This window comes from Zingiber officinale, chromosome 5B (assembly GCF_018446385.1).
Source record: "Zingiber officinale cultivar Zhangliang chromosome 5B, Zo_v1.1, whole genome shotgun sequence".
In the NCBI taxonomy this organism is placed as follows: Eukaryota; Viridiplantae; Streptophyta; class Magnoliopsida; order Zingiberales; family Zingiberaceae; genus Zingiber; species Zingiber officinale.
The window spans coordinates 78,490,496-78,509,003 of NC_055995.1; the positions used below are offsets into that span (position 1 = coordinate 78,490,496).

General features: G+C 34.3%; 1 protein-coding gene across 1 annotated transcript; it reads left to right on the forward strand.

Annotated features, from left to right (window-relative positions):
* The first annotated feature begins 1,548 nt into the window (after positions 1 to 1,548).
* LOC121986760 (zinc transporter 9-like) lies at positions 1,549 to 17,155 on the forward strand. The gene is made up of 5 exons (XM_042540701.1): positions 1,549 to 1,759; positions 2,404 to 2,660; positions 15,901 to 15,981; positions 16,068 to 16,217; positions 16,850 to 17,155. Exons 1-5 carry the CDS (start codon positions 1,549 to 1,551, stop codon positions 17,153 to 17,155), a joined length of 1,005 nt encoding a protein of 334 aa, XP_042396635.1.
* The last annotated feature ends 1,353 nt before the right edge of the window (positions 17,156 to 18,508 follow it).

The window sequence follows — 18,508 nt, forward strand, 5'->3', positions numbered from 1 at the left end:
AATTAATTATTTTTTAGATAAAGAGTTGGTCTTAACCCTAATATCATGTTATTTACTTGGTCCTTAACCCTAAATTAAGCCCTTATGATACGGTGATAAGAGCCTACCTGGCATGAGTTAATCATCACGGTGTAGGTCAGAGTTAAGGCGGTCAATACCAGGGCTTGAGCGAAGCTCAGCTGCATCGGGGAAGTGGTTCATCGGCCAATCAGAAGTTCCCTTGTCTGATCGGCCATCTAAGTAAGCGAGTACAGTTAACCGGTCGGCAGGAAAATAAGATAAGTGGGTCGGGAGCCCGAGACGAGCGGGGCACCTGTCCAGCTCTGAAGAAAGGCGTTGACATTATATATAATGAATCGATAAAATGATAGGAGAGGAAATAACGAATAATTAATGGGAGGAGAAAACCAAATAAAACACTCTATTTATCATTAAATGGAATGAATACAAGACAAAGATATCTTTTGTCGATAATCAATAATATTAAATAGGAGAATATAGAAAGTCGCCTGAAAAGGTATAAAAAGGGGATGTCAGGTATGATGAAAGGCATGAGAAAAATTCTTGATCCTTACTACTCACTTTTTCCTCTCCTATTTCTGACTTGAGCGTTGGAGGGCCAACGTAGAGACCCCTTCCCTGGTCTTGGTTTTGTTTTACAGATAGTGAGGTCTTCATCCTGTCAGCGGAAATCCCACCTCCCCGGCTTTCTAGCTTCGTGCCTTCGGATAGGATCATTTTGGCGTCGTATGTGGGAACATAGCCTATATCCGAGTAAGAAGATGGAAGACGCTGGACGACTCACCACAATGACGTTGATGCGAGAGGATCTTGACTCATTAATACAGACTCAAGTGGTGAAGATATTGGTATAGCAGCAATATGCGTCGATCAAACGAAGAGTACAAGAGCCTGCAGCTTCCGCGGAAGGTCACCAGGCTGAACAAGAAAATCGAATGGGACATATTTCCAATCGGGACCAAAATGGAAAGAGGCCGATCGACACCTATGGGGAAGAACCTCATGTGCTAGTCCCCCTACGACGAGTACGTTTTGGACCCAGGCAGAAGGGAGAGGCCAGGATGATAGAGATCGGGGATCATCCTCTGATGAGGCACCCATTCGAAACACAAGCAAAGGAAACCTAGGGAGGATGACTCGCCCGAACAAGTCAACCGACAGTTTTCAGAGGAGATTCTAAATGACCTTCTGCCAAAGCACTATACCCCATTGACGATTGGAGAATATAATGGGACGACCGATCCCGATGACCACTTGACCAAGTTTGATAACGTGGCAACGCTACACCAATGCACGGATGGGGTAAAATGTCGGGTTTTCCTTACCACGTTGTCCGGATCAGTGCAACACTGGTTCAAGCGTTTGCCGAGCGGCTCGATACATAGCTTCAAAGACTTCTGAGCGGCCTTCTTACATCATTTTGCTAGCAGTTGCCGCCACTAGAAGACAAGCGTGAACTTATTCTCACTGAAGCAAGGGTCGCGAGAGGCCTTGAGGATATATATCCAGTGCTTCAATCAGGTGGCAATGGACATTCCGATGATCTCCTTGGATGTATTGGTAAGCACTTTCACTCAGGGGCTTGCTGATGGAGAATTCTTCCGGTCACTCATCCGGAAGCCGTCGAAGGACTTTGACCATCTACAGAAAAGGGCCAATGAATACATCAATGTAGAAGAAGTCCAGGCTATCAAGAATAAAGAGGTACACGCTGAACCAACGACGGTGTCCAAGCGGCGTCAATCGAGCATCCATCAACCTCCTAAAGGGCCCTGATCAGGAGGAACTCAACAACATGAGTGGAGGACGCATGTCGTGCAACATGTTGGATTCGGACGCCCAAGCACCTCCAGGGGCAAAATATGGACACCAATGTTTTGCTCCTTTCATCAGTCGATGACTCATAATACTCGGGACTGTTACCTAGCTAATAGACTGGCCCGAGAAGGCGGTATCATCAAACACCGTCACCCGATCGGAGATATAGGCGCTGATCAGTTGGGCGGAGGGAAGGTGAAAGGACAGAGGTCGAACTATGTCGCAATCCAGCTTAACAACGAAGCAATCAAAGTCAAGTTCGGGAGCAAGCCGAACGAAGACAACCCTCGGCTCGGGAGGAAGAAAATAGGAGCAACGCAACTCAGAGAGAGATAGAAATGATCGCCGGAGGGCCGACCGACGGTGATTTCAATAGGGCGAGAAAGTTGCATGCTCGGCGACTTCAAATTCATGCAGTAGGCTGCAGTAAGGAGAAGATCGAGGGACTTGAGATCAGCTTCAGTTCAAAAGATTTGGAGGGGGTAGAGATCCCCCATGACGACGCCCTGATTATCCGAGTAGTAATAGTTAATTAAGTTATTCACCATACCTTTGTTGACACAGGAATCTCAGTGGGCATCATCTTTAAGAAAGCATTTGACCAGCTGCAAATTGACCGGAACGACTTACTGCCCATGACGACTCCACTCTACGAGTTCATCGACAATGAAGTATTGCCGATCAGCCAACTGCGCTTGACCGTCTCGCTCAGGGAAGAACCGCTGAAGATGACACGGATGACCAATTTCATTGTGGTGGATGTGCCTTCAGCCTACAACGTCATTCTGGACCGACCAGCGCTGAATGATTTTCGAGCGGTGGTATCCACTTTTTGCCAAAATATCAAGTTACCGGTGTTGGTTGCTACTCGGAAAACCTAGAGGTTCCACTGTACAAAAATTTTGTACAAAGGTCTGAACCTTTTCCTAGCTACCATGTGTTCTTTTAAATTAAATTTTGGATCGCCTGCGGAACTTAACACGTTTGATCCAAAACTTAATCTATTTGTTCTTTTAGGTTTTGACTTGGATCTCCTGCGGAACTTAACACGTTTGATCCAAATCACCTAAGTTATTAATTCCATTAAATATTAATTTCCAAAATTGGTTCCCAGTACTGACGTGGCGAGGCATATAGCCTTCTTGGATATGGGAGCAACCACCACCAACTAGACAAAACCTTTTAAGGAAAGCTAATATTTAATTTCCTAAAATAACTTTAGGTCAACCGAAAAGAACAATCAAATCACAAGGAAAAGAAAAACAAAAGAACACTATATCGAAAACAAATTCGTAACACTAGAATCGTATGCCTCTTGTATTTAGTATTATTTCCAAAAATAACTAGTATGATGCGGAAAGAAAAATTACTAGTTATACCTTTTAGAAAGACCTCTTGATCTTCTACCGTATTCCTCTTCTAACCTCGGACGTTGTGTGGGCAACGATCTTCCAAGATGAGAACCACCTAGGCACCTTCTTCCTTCTTCCTTCAAGTTTCGACCAAGCACAAGAACTTCCAAAGGATGAAGAATTTTCCACCAACCAAGCTCCAAGGGATGCATGCTTTCTCTCCTTCTTCTCCTTCCTTGATCCGGCCACATCCTCCAAGCTCCAAGAGATGATAGATTTCGGCCACAACAAGAGGCGAGAAGAGAAAGGGAAGGGCCGGCCACCACACCAAGGAAAAGAGGGAGAAAAATAGAATAGAGTCAATCTATTGAAGCCTCCTTTACCCCTCTTTTATAATCCTTGGTCTTGGCAAATAAGGAAAATTTAATAAAAACTTCCTTAATTCTTTTGCCATTGAAAAGGAAAATTTATTTAATTAAAATAATTTTCTTTTCATCATAATAATGGCCGACCAAATTAATCTCCAAGCAAATAAAATTTTAAACACCAATTAAAAATTACTTATTTGCTTCCGGAAATTTATAAAAATTTCTCCAATAATTTTATCCCTTCATGATTGGTTTATAAAAAGGAAATTTAATAAATTAAAATCTTTCTTTTAAACATGTGGATAAAAAGAAAGTTATCTCTATAAATTAAAATTTCTTTTAATCTACAAATAAGGAAAGATATCAAATCTTTTCTTAATCTTTTGTAGAAACTTATAAAAGAGAATATTTAATTTTAAACTCTCTTTTAAATCATGAACATGGTTAAAAAGGAAAGTTTTCTTAAAATTTAAAATCCTCCTTTAATCAACAAATAAGGAAAGATTTCAAATTTTAAACTCTTTTTTTAACATGTAGATGATTTACAAATAAGGAAAGTTTTTACCAAAAATTAAAACCATCCTTTTTAAACTACAAATAAGGAAAGAGATTAATCTCTTTTCTTAATCTTTTGTAGAAAGCTATAAAAGGAAATTTTTAATTTTTAAAATTATGATATCCACATAAGAAATAATTTTAATAAAAATCCTCTTTAATATTCTAGTGGCCGACCACCTAAGCTTGGGACCCAAGCTTTGGCCGGCCACCTACATGGCTCATCGACTTGGTCTTGGCCGACCCTAGCTTGGGTTCCAAGCTAGCTTGGCCGGCCCCATTGGATGGGTAAGAAGGTGGGTATGCAGTGAGTATAAATCTCTATATACTAGAGGCTACGATAGGGACCGAGAGGAGGAATTGGTTTTGGTCTCCCGATGAAATTAAGCATCCCGTGTTCGCCCCGAACACACAACTTAATTTCATCAATAATAATTCATTCCACTAAAGAACTATTATTGAACTACCGCACCAATCCCAAATTACATTTTGGGCTCCTTCTTATTATGAGTGTGTCAGTCTCCCTGTGTTTAAGATAACAAATGTCCACTAATTAAGTAAGTTACTGACAACTCACTTAATTAATATCTAACTCCAAGAGTAGTACCACTCAACTTCATCGTCATGTCGGACTAAGTCCACCTGCAGGGTTTAACATGACAATCCTTATGAGCTCCTCTTGAGGACATTCTCAACCTAGATTACTAGGACACAGTTTCCTTCTATAATCAACAACACACACTATAAGTGATATCATTTCCCAACTTATCGGGCTTATTGATTTATCGAACTAAATCTCACCCATTGATAAATTAAAGAAATAAATATCAAATATATATGCTTGTTATTATATTAGGATTAAGAGCACACACTTCCATAATAACTGAGGTCTTTGTTCCTTTATAAAGTCAGTATAAAAGAAACGACCTCTAATGGTCCTACTCAATACACTCTAAGTGTACTAGTGTAATTATATAGTTAAGATAAACTAATACCTAATTACACTACGACCTTCTAATGGTCTGTTCCTTTCCATCTTGGTCGTGAGCTACTATTTATAATTTATAAGGTACTGATAACATGATCTTCTGTGTGTGACACCACACACCATGTTATCTACAATATAAATTAATTGAACAACTACATTTATCATAAATGTAGTCATTTGACCAATGTGATTCTTATTTCTAGATAAATGTTTATACCAAAAGCTAGGCTTTTAGTATACATCCTAACAATCTCCCACTTATACTAAAAGACTAAGCTGCTATATCTGCTGCCATACATCTGATTCCCAAACCTTCAACATTCCCATCAAAAGCTCTTGCCTTAAGGGCTTTAGTGAAAGAATCTTCTAGGTTATCACTTGATGCAATCTAGGCAGCAACAACTTCTTCTCGTTTATACGATTTCTCGTATTGGGTGGTACTTGCGCTCTATTGCGTTTACTTGCCTTATAGACTTATGGTTTCTTCGAGTTTGCTACTGCACCACTATTATTACAATGAATTGTAATAATCTTTGGACAAACCAGAAATCATATCTAAGTCCATCTTGAGGTTATTGAGTCATTTAGCTTTTATGGCTACCTCAGAGGCTTGCCATATACTCAGCTTCTATGGTGGAGTCCAGAAAAACACCTATGCTTATCACTCTTCCATAGTTATGACTTTTCCTCCTAATGTAAACACAAAAACCCCGAGATTGACTTATTATTGTCCCTATCTGATTGGAAGTCAAAATTCGTGTAACCCACAGGGACCAAATTAACTGTCTTGTAAGCTAGCATATAATCTCTAGTGCCTCTAAGGTACTTTAATATATGCTTTACTACAGTCCAATGCCCTTGTCTAGGGTTACTTTGATATCTGTTAACTATGCCCTTGGCAAAACAGATTTCTGATCTCGTGTATAGCATACATTAGGCTGTCTAACTTTCGAAGCATAAAGAACTGCCTACATGTCCTCAATCTCCTTTGATGTCATCAGAGACATCTCTTTAGATAAAGACACTCCATGCTTAAAAGGTAGAAAACCTTTCTTGGAGTTTTGCATGCTAAAACGAGCTTGTTATATAAAGCTTGAGATAAGCACAACATTCTTTTCTTGCGAACCTTGTTCCCAAGAATATGTGCTTATTTTCCTAAGTCCTTTATAACGAATTGCTTGGACAACCATACCCTTACTTCCGATAACACCTTGATATTGTTTCCAACTATCAAAAATGTAATCTACGTATAGTACAAGAAATACCACCACGTTTCCATCACATCTTTTGTATACACAAGACTTATCCGGTTACTAAATAAATCCATAGGTCTGGATTACTTTGACAAACCGGATGTTCCAAGACCTTGAAGCTTTGCCTCAGTCCATAGACTGATTGAGCTTACACACAAGATGCTCTTAGCCCTTTGTAATGAACCCTTCTGGTTGCTTTATATGGATGCTTTCTTTAAGACTTCCTTTAAGGAATGCTGTCTTGACATCCACTTGCCAAATAGATAAAAGAATCCTGATAGACTTAAGCATGGCTGCCAGTGAAAAAGTTTCCTTTTTCATCAAGCCTTGCTTTGAAAGTTTATACCTTCCTGTCTATCCCTCTTTTCCTATTATAGACCTTTTTACATCCAAAGGCTTTTACACCATTTGGTGATTCTACAAGCTTCCAGATTTTATTAGAATACATATATTCTAATTCTTTTTATTCATTACTCTTTGCTAAGATGCTGCATCATTATCTTGGAGTGATTCGTCATATGTCCGGAGATCAGGTTCATGTCCTCCAGGGATCGAGTCCAAAAACTCTCCCAAAACATGAATCCTTTTAGGTTGCATAACAACCCTCCCACTACTACGAGGCACTTTCTGCAATTGTGTATCATTTGTGATACATGTTGCAGTTTCCTTGTGGTATCTCATCTTGTACAGTTGGTACTAGATTAGACATGTCTTTTATTATTTCCTTAAGAACAAATTTTCTTATGGGCACGAGGTTTATTACATAGTCCTTTTCTAAAAATCGATCATTGATGCTAACAATGACCTTCTGATTTTAAAAACTATAAACCTACTTTCATTTCTCTAGGATAACCCACAAACAAGTGAATTCCTATCCAACTTATCATTGTCTCTCTTCAGCATATGTGCTGGACTACCCGAATCTGAATATGCTTCAAAATAGGCTTACGTCTATTCAGCAATTCTATATGAGTAGAGAGTTCTGACTTTGGAAGGTATTATGTACACTTCTGTTTCTAGTGTATATCCTTAAAACGAATTTGGTAATTCATCATCAATCTACTTTTTTCTATAAGAGTTTTATACCTTCTTTCTACTACACCATTCTGTAGGGGTGTACCAGGTGCAGTTAGTTGGGATTGAATCCCTACTTCTGATAAGTGACTCCTAAATTCTCCCAAGAGGTACTTGCCACTACGATCTCACCATAGTGTCTTGATACTTTTACTTTGTCGTTTCTCCACATCAGCCTAGTACTCTTTGAACTAATCAAAGCACTTAGACTTGCGGCACATCAAGTAAATGTATCCATATCTCAAATAGTTGTCTATAGACAAAATATTTGAAACAACCTCTTGCCTGGATAGTCAAAAGTCTTCACAAATCAGAATGAACCTATTCCTATATATCTTTGGCTCCAAACCCCTTAGACTTAAAAGCTTCTTGGTTATTTTTTCTTCCAAGTAAGACTCACAGGTTGGAAAGATTTCCACTACCAATGAACCCATAAGTTCATCAGCTACCAATGAATCCTACTCAAGTTAATATAATCTAGCCTTAGATGCCAAAGATATAACTGGTTCATTTCTAAAGGTTGCTTTCTCTTAAAGTTAGAAGATGTGTTACTAATTTCCATTTGTTGTATCATGGGAGTTATTGGATTATAAATTGTCTACCAACATACCAGAATAGATAACTTCCCTATTTTTCTTGATAACAACTTTGTTATCAAAATAGACACAATATCTATTCTATAATAGTTTAGAAATTGAAATCAGGTTCTTTCTAAACTTAGTATGTAAAGACAATATCTAATAATCCAAATTTTATTCCTATTAGAGAATAAACTTCTCCCACTGCAACAGCTGCTACTTTTGCAGTAGTGCCCATGTAGACGGTGTTTTAATTTTCATTTAGTTGTTGGGTTTCCTGAAACCCTACAATGAATTGCAAACATGATTAATGACATCTGTATCTACACTCCAGGTTCTGGTAGATAACACCACTAGACATGTTTCAACTAATGAATTAAATACACCTATATTGTTCTTAGTTCTAAGAAGACAGTCTACCTTAATGTCCAAGTCCTATTTCCAATCATTACAATTGGGACTACTAAGTCTTTTCTATAGTATAACAACTAGGGAATTGACAAACATTTTAAATCCTAAGAGTCACAAAAAATATTTGGTCAAGATCAACTCCTTAAAAATCCCATGAATTTTGTATGCCACGATAATGTGGACGTATACAAAACCAAAGAGGAGATTTTATTCATTAATTTTATTATCTCATCAACTTTTCTTTATGATGAATAAAATTAATAGTTGATCTGTCTTTGATCAAATATTTGGTCAAAACTTTTTGAAATTAAAATAACATTGATTCCTCAAACAATATTATTTAAATTCACCAACACCGTGAATTTTGCATGCCACGATAGTGTGGACGTATACAAAATTAAACATTTGTAAGAGGAGGGGTTTACCCATTAATTATCTTGTCAATAAATCTTTATGACAAATAAAATTACCTCAAACACCGTGAATTTTGTATGCCACGATAGTGTGAACGTATACAAAATCAAATATTTGTAAGAGGAGTTTTTAATTTTATTATATTGTCAACCTATTTATTTGACAAATTAATAGTTGGTTTTCTTCGGTCACACAAATAATAGCAGTGACTCCGATGGGGAGGATACTATTAGACGTGCCTAAGTGTTTACCATTACTTGACACTAAGTCCATTAATAAGATTGTGCCCCTTCCGATGGGGAAGATCACACGCTCTTAATTAACTTCCTATAGTCATCCAAAATGGAAGTTTAAGCTAGTGATCCGCAAACAAGCTCATCCGATATGGAGGAAGGCACTCAGAGCCAACGCGCAAGCTTGTTGCATCACTTATAAACTAGTAATGGAGACCGTGGAATTTATTTAAAAATAAATCCCTCTCCCACTTAGTTATTTAAAGTGAGGAATTTTGACTATGCTAGCCTACTTAGCATGCATACTAACAAGCACACACAACACAACATAAAAAGCAATAAATAGAAAAACTAATTTTCAACTATTATGGCTTTTTATCTATTGCTGTCCTTCGTGTATCGCCAACCCTAGCTGCTGCCATCTTTCGCCACCGCCACCGGGTCTAGTTGTCGCATCCATCTTGCTCCTTGTTCCGCTGCGCCTCTGGTCCTCAAAAAGGTTCCACGCCTTGCAAGATTCGATCTGCGACATAAATAGAATTTTACATTTTTCGATCCTATATTCCTCGAAGGAATGTACATGTAAACTAGATCGAACATAAAATAAAATTTACATCCATCGATCCTTTATTCCATAAAAGGAATGTACATGTAACTAGATCAAAATAAAATCCTAATAAAACTAAATACAGCTCCTGCTGTATTTTATAATACAATCATGCACACACAATAAATGCCCTTGACATGTCCAAGGGTCCAATCACACACATAATAACTATAAGTCATAATAGTTGGATCCTGCATCCACAAAGTTAGCACATCCTACTATTATTCTGCCTAAATTATGTATGACATGTGCATAATTAAACTAATACCAAATACACAGAGGCAAAACCCTAGCTCTGATACCAATTGTTGGTTGCTACTCGGAAAACCTAGAGGTTCCACTGTACAAAAATTTTGTACAAAGGTCTGAACCTTTTCATAGCTACCATGTGTTCTTTTAAATTAAATTTTGGATCGCCTGCGGAACTTAACACGTTTGATCCAAAACTTAATCTATTTATTCTTTTAGGTTTTGACTTGGATCTCCTGCGGAACTTAACACGTTTGATCCAAATCACCTAAGTTATTAATTCCATTAAATATTAATTTCCAAAATTGGTTCCCAGTACTGACGTGGCGAGGCACATAGCCTTCTTAGATATGAGAGCAACCACCACCGACTAGACAAAACCTTTTAAGGAAAGCTAATATTTAATTTCCTAAAATAACTTTAGGTCAATCGAAAAGAACAATCAAATCACAAGGAAAAGAAAAACAAAAGAACACTATATCGAAAACAAATTCGAAACACTAGAATCGTATGCCTCTTGTATTTAGTATTATTTCCAAAAATAACTAGTATGATGCGGAAAGAAAAATTACTAGTTATACCTTTTAGAAAGACCTCTTGATCTTCTACCGTATTCCTCTTCTAACCTCGGACGTTGTGTGGGCAACGATCTTCCAAGATGAGAACCACCTAGGCACCTTCTTCCTTCTTCCATCAAGTTTCGGCCAAGTACAAGAACTTCCAAAGGATGAAGAATTTTCCACCAACCAAGCTCCAAGGGATGCATGCTTTCTCTCCTTCTTCTCCTTCCTTGATCCGGCCACATCCTCCAAGCTCCAAGAGATGATAGATTTCGGCCACAACAAGAGGAGAGAAGAGAAAGGGAAGGGCCGACCACCACACCAAGGAAAAGAGGGAGAAAAATAGAATAGATGATTTTTTTTTTCACCTCTCTTTTCCTAATATTAAATTTAGTTGTCATATTATAAGTTTGCAAAATTTACCTAATTATCATAATAGTCAATAAAAAAACAAAATTAAAGGATATCCAATCTAATATATCAGCTAATAATTATTAAATAGCTACTCTAACGTATAAAAATAAATTAATTTAATTTGGTTTAAAAAATTATATAAAAAATACTGTTATATAAAAATTTTTTTTATCAACTTAATTAAAATTATTTGAATTTAATCAAAATATGAATCATTAATTAACTATTATACATTATAACTGGTGGTATAAAAGTGAAATCATTATCTTAACGATTTCTTATGATCTTATAGGGATAAATTATAAGGGCTTTCAACTTTAGCCAAGTGATTTTTCTAAATATAAGATAATCTAAAATGATATTTAGATATGTCAGGATTGAACTATGCCTCATGCTGATAAATCCTGCCTGAGTACCGACTTGACTACATCCGTAGGCTATTATTTTAATATCGTACTAACATTATTTGGCTGGAATAAAAGTATCTTTGGGCCGGCCCTAAAAAATTTTCCCCACCCTTTGTTTCTCCACCTGTACTAGAGTTTCAAGATAAGACAAGAAGTAATAGCTAAGTACTTAAGACATGTTCTTTAACTTGCAATGCTCTAGTTAAATTCTATGATTTATGAATTTTAGATACTAAGGATTGATATTTGATGTCCTAGTTTAAGTTCTCTTCTTGAGTTTCTTTTTAAGGGTTTGTACGTCGTTTATAGACTTGTAGTAGGTGTGGAAAATTACTTGATGATACATACGGACAATAATGTCTCATGACCATGCATGTTATGGATTTTTCTTATATATATGATAAATGTTTGATTAAGCTATTATAGTATAATTTAATCATGGACTATAGGGATAGGTTCAATCATGTTTTAATGATAATATACATATTTGTTGCTATACTTTAATATGTTAAGGGTGAGTAAGTGCATGTATGGTTTTGGCTTCTAGATTTTATGCTGTTTATGATATTTTATGAAATTATATGCATATGTGTGTTTATGCTTAAGTGTGTTAATAGTGCTCTATAAAAGAATAGATATGCTTGTATGGGTTGGCTTTAAGGTTTTGAAGAGGGGTTATAATAGGTAAATACGATGTCAAAGTGCAGAGTATGTACAAGTAATTTTTTTAAAAAAAATCTTAATGTTTCTTCTTTACCTCTATTACCGAGAGATAAATGTGCACAATTTCATATTTAGAATTATAATTCAAAATATATATCATAACTTTCGTAATTATGATTTGTTATAAATCAACCTTGTCTTAAATTAAATTTTAATGCTTAGCCAACAAGGAGATGTGTCACTCACCATAAAGAAAAGATTAGTTTAAAATTTGTAAATCAGGTTTGTTTTCATGCATGTCTTTAAAACAAATTGAATAAAGTAATAAGTGAGTAACCCGCTTGTGATTTGCTTTGTTAAATGGAATAATTACTTTCATGTAATATTTTCCCCAGCTTGGATTTACACAATTATTTTGTCCAGTATCTAGATTTATTTTTTTATTCCTACTCATTTTACATTTTTGAGTTAGGTTTCCAACCTCTAGATTAGGTAAGTTCATGTTGCTTCTTGTTTCTTATTATGATAACCTTGAATGTTGATGAATAAACTCACTTATAATATTTTTTCATGCTACATGTATTTTTGGAAATTCTAAATTAGGGAAACTTATGTTTTCTTCTTACTTGATATCATGGTAATTTTACATGCTACATGTATTTTTAGAAATTCTAAAGGAAAGCTTATATTTTCTTCTTATTTGATATCATGGTAATTTTTCATGCTACATGTATTTTTGGAAATACTAAATTAGGAAAGCTTATGTTTTCTTCTTACTTGATATTATGATAATTTTACATTACATGTATTTTTGGATTTCTAATATAGGAAAGCTTATGTTTCTTCTTGTTTGTCATCAATTTTATATGTTACATGTGACTTTCGGATTCTAGTTTAGAAAAAGGGTTGTATTTAGTATAGTTAGGCTAATGTTTCCTCTTCTCATCATGATAACTTTAATTGCTCTTGAAATGAACCTTCTTACGTTTATGCGCATGCACATGTTTATATTCATGCCTATAGAGTGATCATCCTTATGTTTATAATTACACTTATGTCTATGCTTATGAGATAAATGTGGTTAGTTGTACTCGGGGACATAAGCTCGGGAAATCGTACCAAATCTTGTTATGGGTTAAGTCATGAACCAGGGACCAAAGACAGGGGAGCTTGCTAAATTATATTCTGGGATGGTGATATGATCCGGGGACCTAAGCCCGGTGAGCGCGCCAGAATCAAACAAGATATGTTCTGGGATGGTGGTATGATCCAGGGACCTAAGCACGGTGAGCGCGCCAGAATCAAACAAGATATGTTCTAAGATAGTGGTATGATCCGGGGACCTAAACCCGGTGAGGGCGCCAAAATAAAGATGGACTCCGGTCCTAAGTTCGGACCCCTACCGACCTAGTGCTAGAGTAGTTGTCTGATCAACAACTTATGTCATAGTACTGCTAAGTGCAACTAGGCCACCACAACAATATGTTTATAAGTACGCATGCAAGTATGTTCAAGTCATATTTATGTTTATGTGTATGCTTATGTTTACGTTTATGTTTATGTTATGTTTATGTTTATGTTTTGGTCTACGTTTATGATAATGTTTATTATTATGTTCATGTTATGCATGTGCCTATGGACATGCTCATGATCTAGTTTATCATTATGCTTAGTTCATTTACCATGCTTACCTTTATGTTGTCATGCTTATGTCATTGCCTATGCCTATGTTCATAGTATGTAAGTAGAGAGGTCTTAAGTTACCTTTGATGTGCTTTCCCTTAGTACACTAGATTATAGACGCTAACTAATGCATAACATTATTTTGAACATGCTGAGTCTCTCGACGCACAGTTTATATTTTTTTTTTTCAGACAATGAGACAAATGAGATAGGAGGCATTGACCAGTGAGTCAGCTCGGAACAAGGGTAGTACAACCCGAAGGTCTTCTAGATTAATTCCATATTTAGTTATGTTTATTTTTCTTCAAGTCATTTATGTAATATTATTTGAACCAAGAACCGCTATGAAAGTATAAGTATGTGGCGTCAACAGTTTATGTATTATAAAAAAAAGAAAAAAAAAACTAGGGACGTTACACATACAATCCTGGGTGGAAGAATCATCCAAAATTCTCTTATAGAAATAATCAAGAACAAGGACATCTATGGGGGTTAGACCAAGTTTCCAGCCTGGGCAACAAAATTTTCAACAACAACCTTCTCAGAACAATCAAATTTCTAGATTGGAGTAAATGATTGAAGAGCTCATTTTAAGTCAAAACGAAATGAAGCAAGAATTAAAGGTGTTAACTCAAAGAATGGATAATTCAGAAAAGATCCAGAAAATTCAAACACATATTCAAGACTCATGTCCTTTAGGAGCTATTTCTGCACAAATTAATCAACTTGAGCAATGTGATGTCATCATGAGTTACAAACAAAACAATCCATATTCAAATACATACTATAATATCCACAAACCAATGGTTAATTAAGAGGGTTCGTTCAATTGAATTAATAATTTATTAATATAGTTAGATTTAAATTAATTAAGTTAACATATAATTATGGATTAATCAATTATATATAATAGGGAATAAGGAATATATATATATATATAAAATGTATGTAACGTGTAGTAAAAATAAAATATAAATAATATATTATGTATAATATAAAATATATGATATAAAACGTGTATATAAGAAATTATAATATATGTATATAGGAATTATAAATGTTTAATATTGTATGTAATATAATATGTATATAAGAAATGTGTAGATAATAACTAAAACATTTAATATGAGAATATAATTTATATATATATATATATTATGTATATGATATATATGGACAGGTATAAGAGATTTGATTCAATATTAAATTAATAACTAATATAAATAATATATTATATATAAAAAGTAAATGTAATGAACGTGTATTTTTTAGAAAATTATAATATGTTAATTATTATGTATACATGATATAGAAACATATAATTTGATTCAATATTAAATTAATGACTTAGTATTAATAAACTCAAATATGAATTAAAAATATTACCATGTATAGCTAATATATATATAGATTTATTAAATAGAATTATATAACCATGATATAGGTTTATATCAAGATCTATAAGAATAAATTCTTATATATAGGACTTATCATTTAGAAAATGTAATTAGTAAGTAAATAAAAATATATGAATTTATATACCAACTTACATGCCTCTCCACCAACTTACATGCCTCTCCATATTTTATATGATATAAAATACATAATAGGAATCATATAGTTGGAAACGTGTAAACTATAGTACCATAAATATATTTTATAAATATGTATATGTAGTATGTAATATAAATTATATAAAAAACATATGTATAATAAATTTTAATATGTGAATTAAATATTATATATATATATATATATATATATATATATATATATATATATATATATATATATATATATATATATATATATATATATATATATGATATAGATATGGATATATATAAGAAATTTTATCCAATATCAAATTGACGGCTTGATATAAATATAATAAGATTTATATGACATAGTTGATAGAATTTAGATAAAATTAATGCCTCCACTTTATATAAAAACTCAATGTGGGATATTCATTGCCGCCGGCCCTAAAAAGATTTCCCCCACCCTTTATTTCTCCACCGATATTCATTGCCACCGTCCTAAAAAGATTTCTCCCACCCTTTATTTCTCCACCGATATTCATTGCCGTCGGCCCTTAAAAGATTTCCTCCACTTTTTATTTCTCCACCGATATTCATTGCCGCCGGCCCTAAAAAGATTTTCTCTACCCTTTATTTTTCCATCGGTACTAGAGTTTCAACTAAGTTTAATTACCTAACTGTTCTTTAATTACCTATGCTTCACATATGTAGGGATGCGACTACGGCGAAGAGAGGCGGGATGATGACTCATCATCAAAGACTCAACTAATTCCCCATCGAATTATCGCTCAGGTGCAATTACATTCATTTTTCAAAATTATATTATTTCCATATCTTTCTTAATAATTTGATTATTTTTTTTTAAAACTAATGAACAGGTTCTGGAGTTGGGAATTCTAGTACATTCCGTGATCATAGGGATTTCATTGGGTGTATCTAACTCTCCATCAACCCTAAAACCTCTCTTGGTTGCCCTAATTTTTCACCAGTTCCTCGAGGGCATGGGACTCGGAGGATGCATTTCTCAGGTACACATTGTTCTCAGCTATGAATGTTTAGTTACCTGTGTAATCAATTTATTTATTTTCCTTATAATTCATTTAAAAGTTGAATTTACCATTAAAATCCATAGCTTAAATGTGATGACCAATCAATCGTACCATGAAAAACATAATGAGCCTACCTTGCACATTCTGGCCTGACATCTAGTTCTTGACTTTTGTTGAAAAGAATTAAACTCATAGTGAATGCTTTTATTCATTTCTATGATTGGTAGATGCAATAATTGTTCATGCATTATGTTTGTTTGCAAGTTTACTATTAAAATTCACAGTGTATAAAAATAGTAATGAATTAATAATAGCATGCCTACTTACCATTATGATTTATCATCTAGTTGTTGGCTTTGAGTTCTAATGTTTTCGAACCGAGAAGGGATTATATTGGCTCAAACTAGTTCAACCCATTATAATTTTTGAGTTATAAAGTGGTAAATTGGCTGGTTCGATCAAATGTTATAAGAGAGCAATTATTTACAAGTATCAATGTTTGATTGAATCATGCAATAAGTATACTACTTTTGTTGTGTTTCATTTTTTTCTATTATAATTTTAAGGTGACAACATTAATCCACACTGTATTTCATCATATATATACACAGGCAAGGTTCAAGGTGAGATCAATGCTAACAATGGGACTCTTCTTTTCTCTCACGACGCCGGTTGGGGTTGTGATAGGCATTGGAATATCGTCCGTTTACAATGAGAATAGTCCCTCGTCCTTGATCACTCAAGGAATACTAGATTCTGTAGCCGCTGGAATTTTGATCTACATGGCGCTTGTCGATCTCCTCGCTGCTGATTTTATGAACCCTAAAGTGCAGAGTAACGTAAAACTTCAGGTCATGATCAATTTTGCCTTGCTACTGGGAGCAGGATTGATGTTACTTCTTGCCAAGTGGGCTTAGAAATAGATATGTTAAACTTAATCATATAAAGCCAATTTAGGTTATAAAGTATCAGACTCTTCCTAATTTTAGCAGTTTGGTTAGTGGACATGTTGTGACGTGAATTATGTATGGCGTTGCATACTTTGCCCTTTAACAAAGAGTTTTACGATCCATTATCTCTTTTAATTTGTTATTAAGTTCAATTGCCTTTATCGATTAATTGATTCATGAATTGGTAAAAGCATCACTGCCAACGTCGATGGAGATCAGTGATAGCGAAAATCCTCGTAGCTTGATTGCACCCATTAAAAATTTCACCGATTAAATTATTATTTTTTCCTTCAAAGTTTGAACTAGTATGGTGACGTTGGGTGATTAGGATCCATTTTTACTTCTGTGATATAACTAGTCGACCATCATACCAATTAAGGGATACTTTGGACAAGCGACTCTCAATTTTTTTTTTAAAGGATGCATAATCAATAGCTGTTGAACTTTTTAATCGTTTATTGTGAATATTTCATCAAAAAAATTCTATAGAATTGATGAATTAGTCATCTATGACTAATTAACTGGATTTATATTTTTTTAAACAATTATTATATAAAGCTGGAATAAAGTGAACATTGTGATGAGTTAAGATCCTCAATTTGAGCATATTTTTGAATACTTTTTAAATTAAAAGTGTAATTTTGTTTTTTATCCTAATAGAACAAGATTAATATATTATTTTAACTAATTAATTTATAAAAAAACCAAAATCTATATATGACTGGTTCTATAAAAAAAGTTTAGGGTTTTACATTTAGTAATATACCTGTTTGGTAATTGATAAAAGTTAGGGAACGGGTCAAATATTAATAAAAGAGGAATAGCATCAATATGTCGACATTGTTTTCACTTTATGTGTCACTGCAGTTAATTCTAGATAACGAGTTGGTTTATTGATAATTCTGACAGTCATGATTATTTTTTTGTATATTTTTATTTATTTATTTATATATTATGTGAAAAATTTTTATAAATAAAATTCATCTCAGATTCAATGTTAATTAATTAATTATTTTTTAGATAACGAGTTGGTCTTAACCCTAACATCATGTTATTTACTTGGTCGTTAACCCCAAATTAAGCCCTTTGTATGCTCTTCCCCTAAAATAATTTATTTCGCTAATGTTATTGTTATTAAGGTAAACTCTCCCGGTTCTTTCACTATACTCCTATATGTTTTTTTGAAATCAGTACATATCACTTTGAGTTTTTATTAAAAGAGCACTAAACCTCATTAATAATTCATGTATAATTCTAATTACCCAACTGTTCTCTATTATATTATTTTTATTATTATTTATCTATCTATTTTTACTTAAA

Excerpts from the sequence above, each read along its gene's own strand:
- LOC121986760 (XM_042540701.1), top strand. The coding sequence starts at position 1,549 with ATGGACATTCCGATGATCTCCTTGGATGTATTGGTAAGCACTTTCACT. Across the intron at positions 15,982-16,067 it reads CCCATCGAATTATCGCTCAG|GTTCTGGAGTTGGGAATTCT; the intron begins GTGCAATTACAT and ends ACTAATGAACAG. Across the intron at positions 16,218-16,849 it reads TCGGAGGATGCATTTCTCAG|GCAAGGTTCAAGGTGAGATC; the intron begins GTACACATTGTT and ends ATATATACACAG.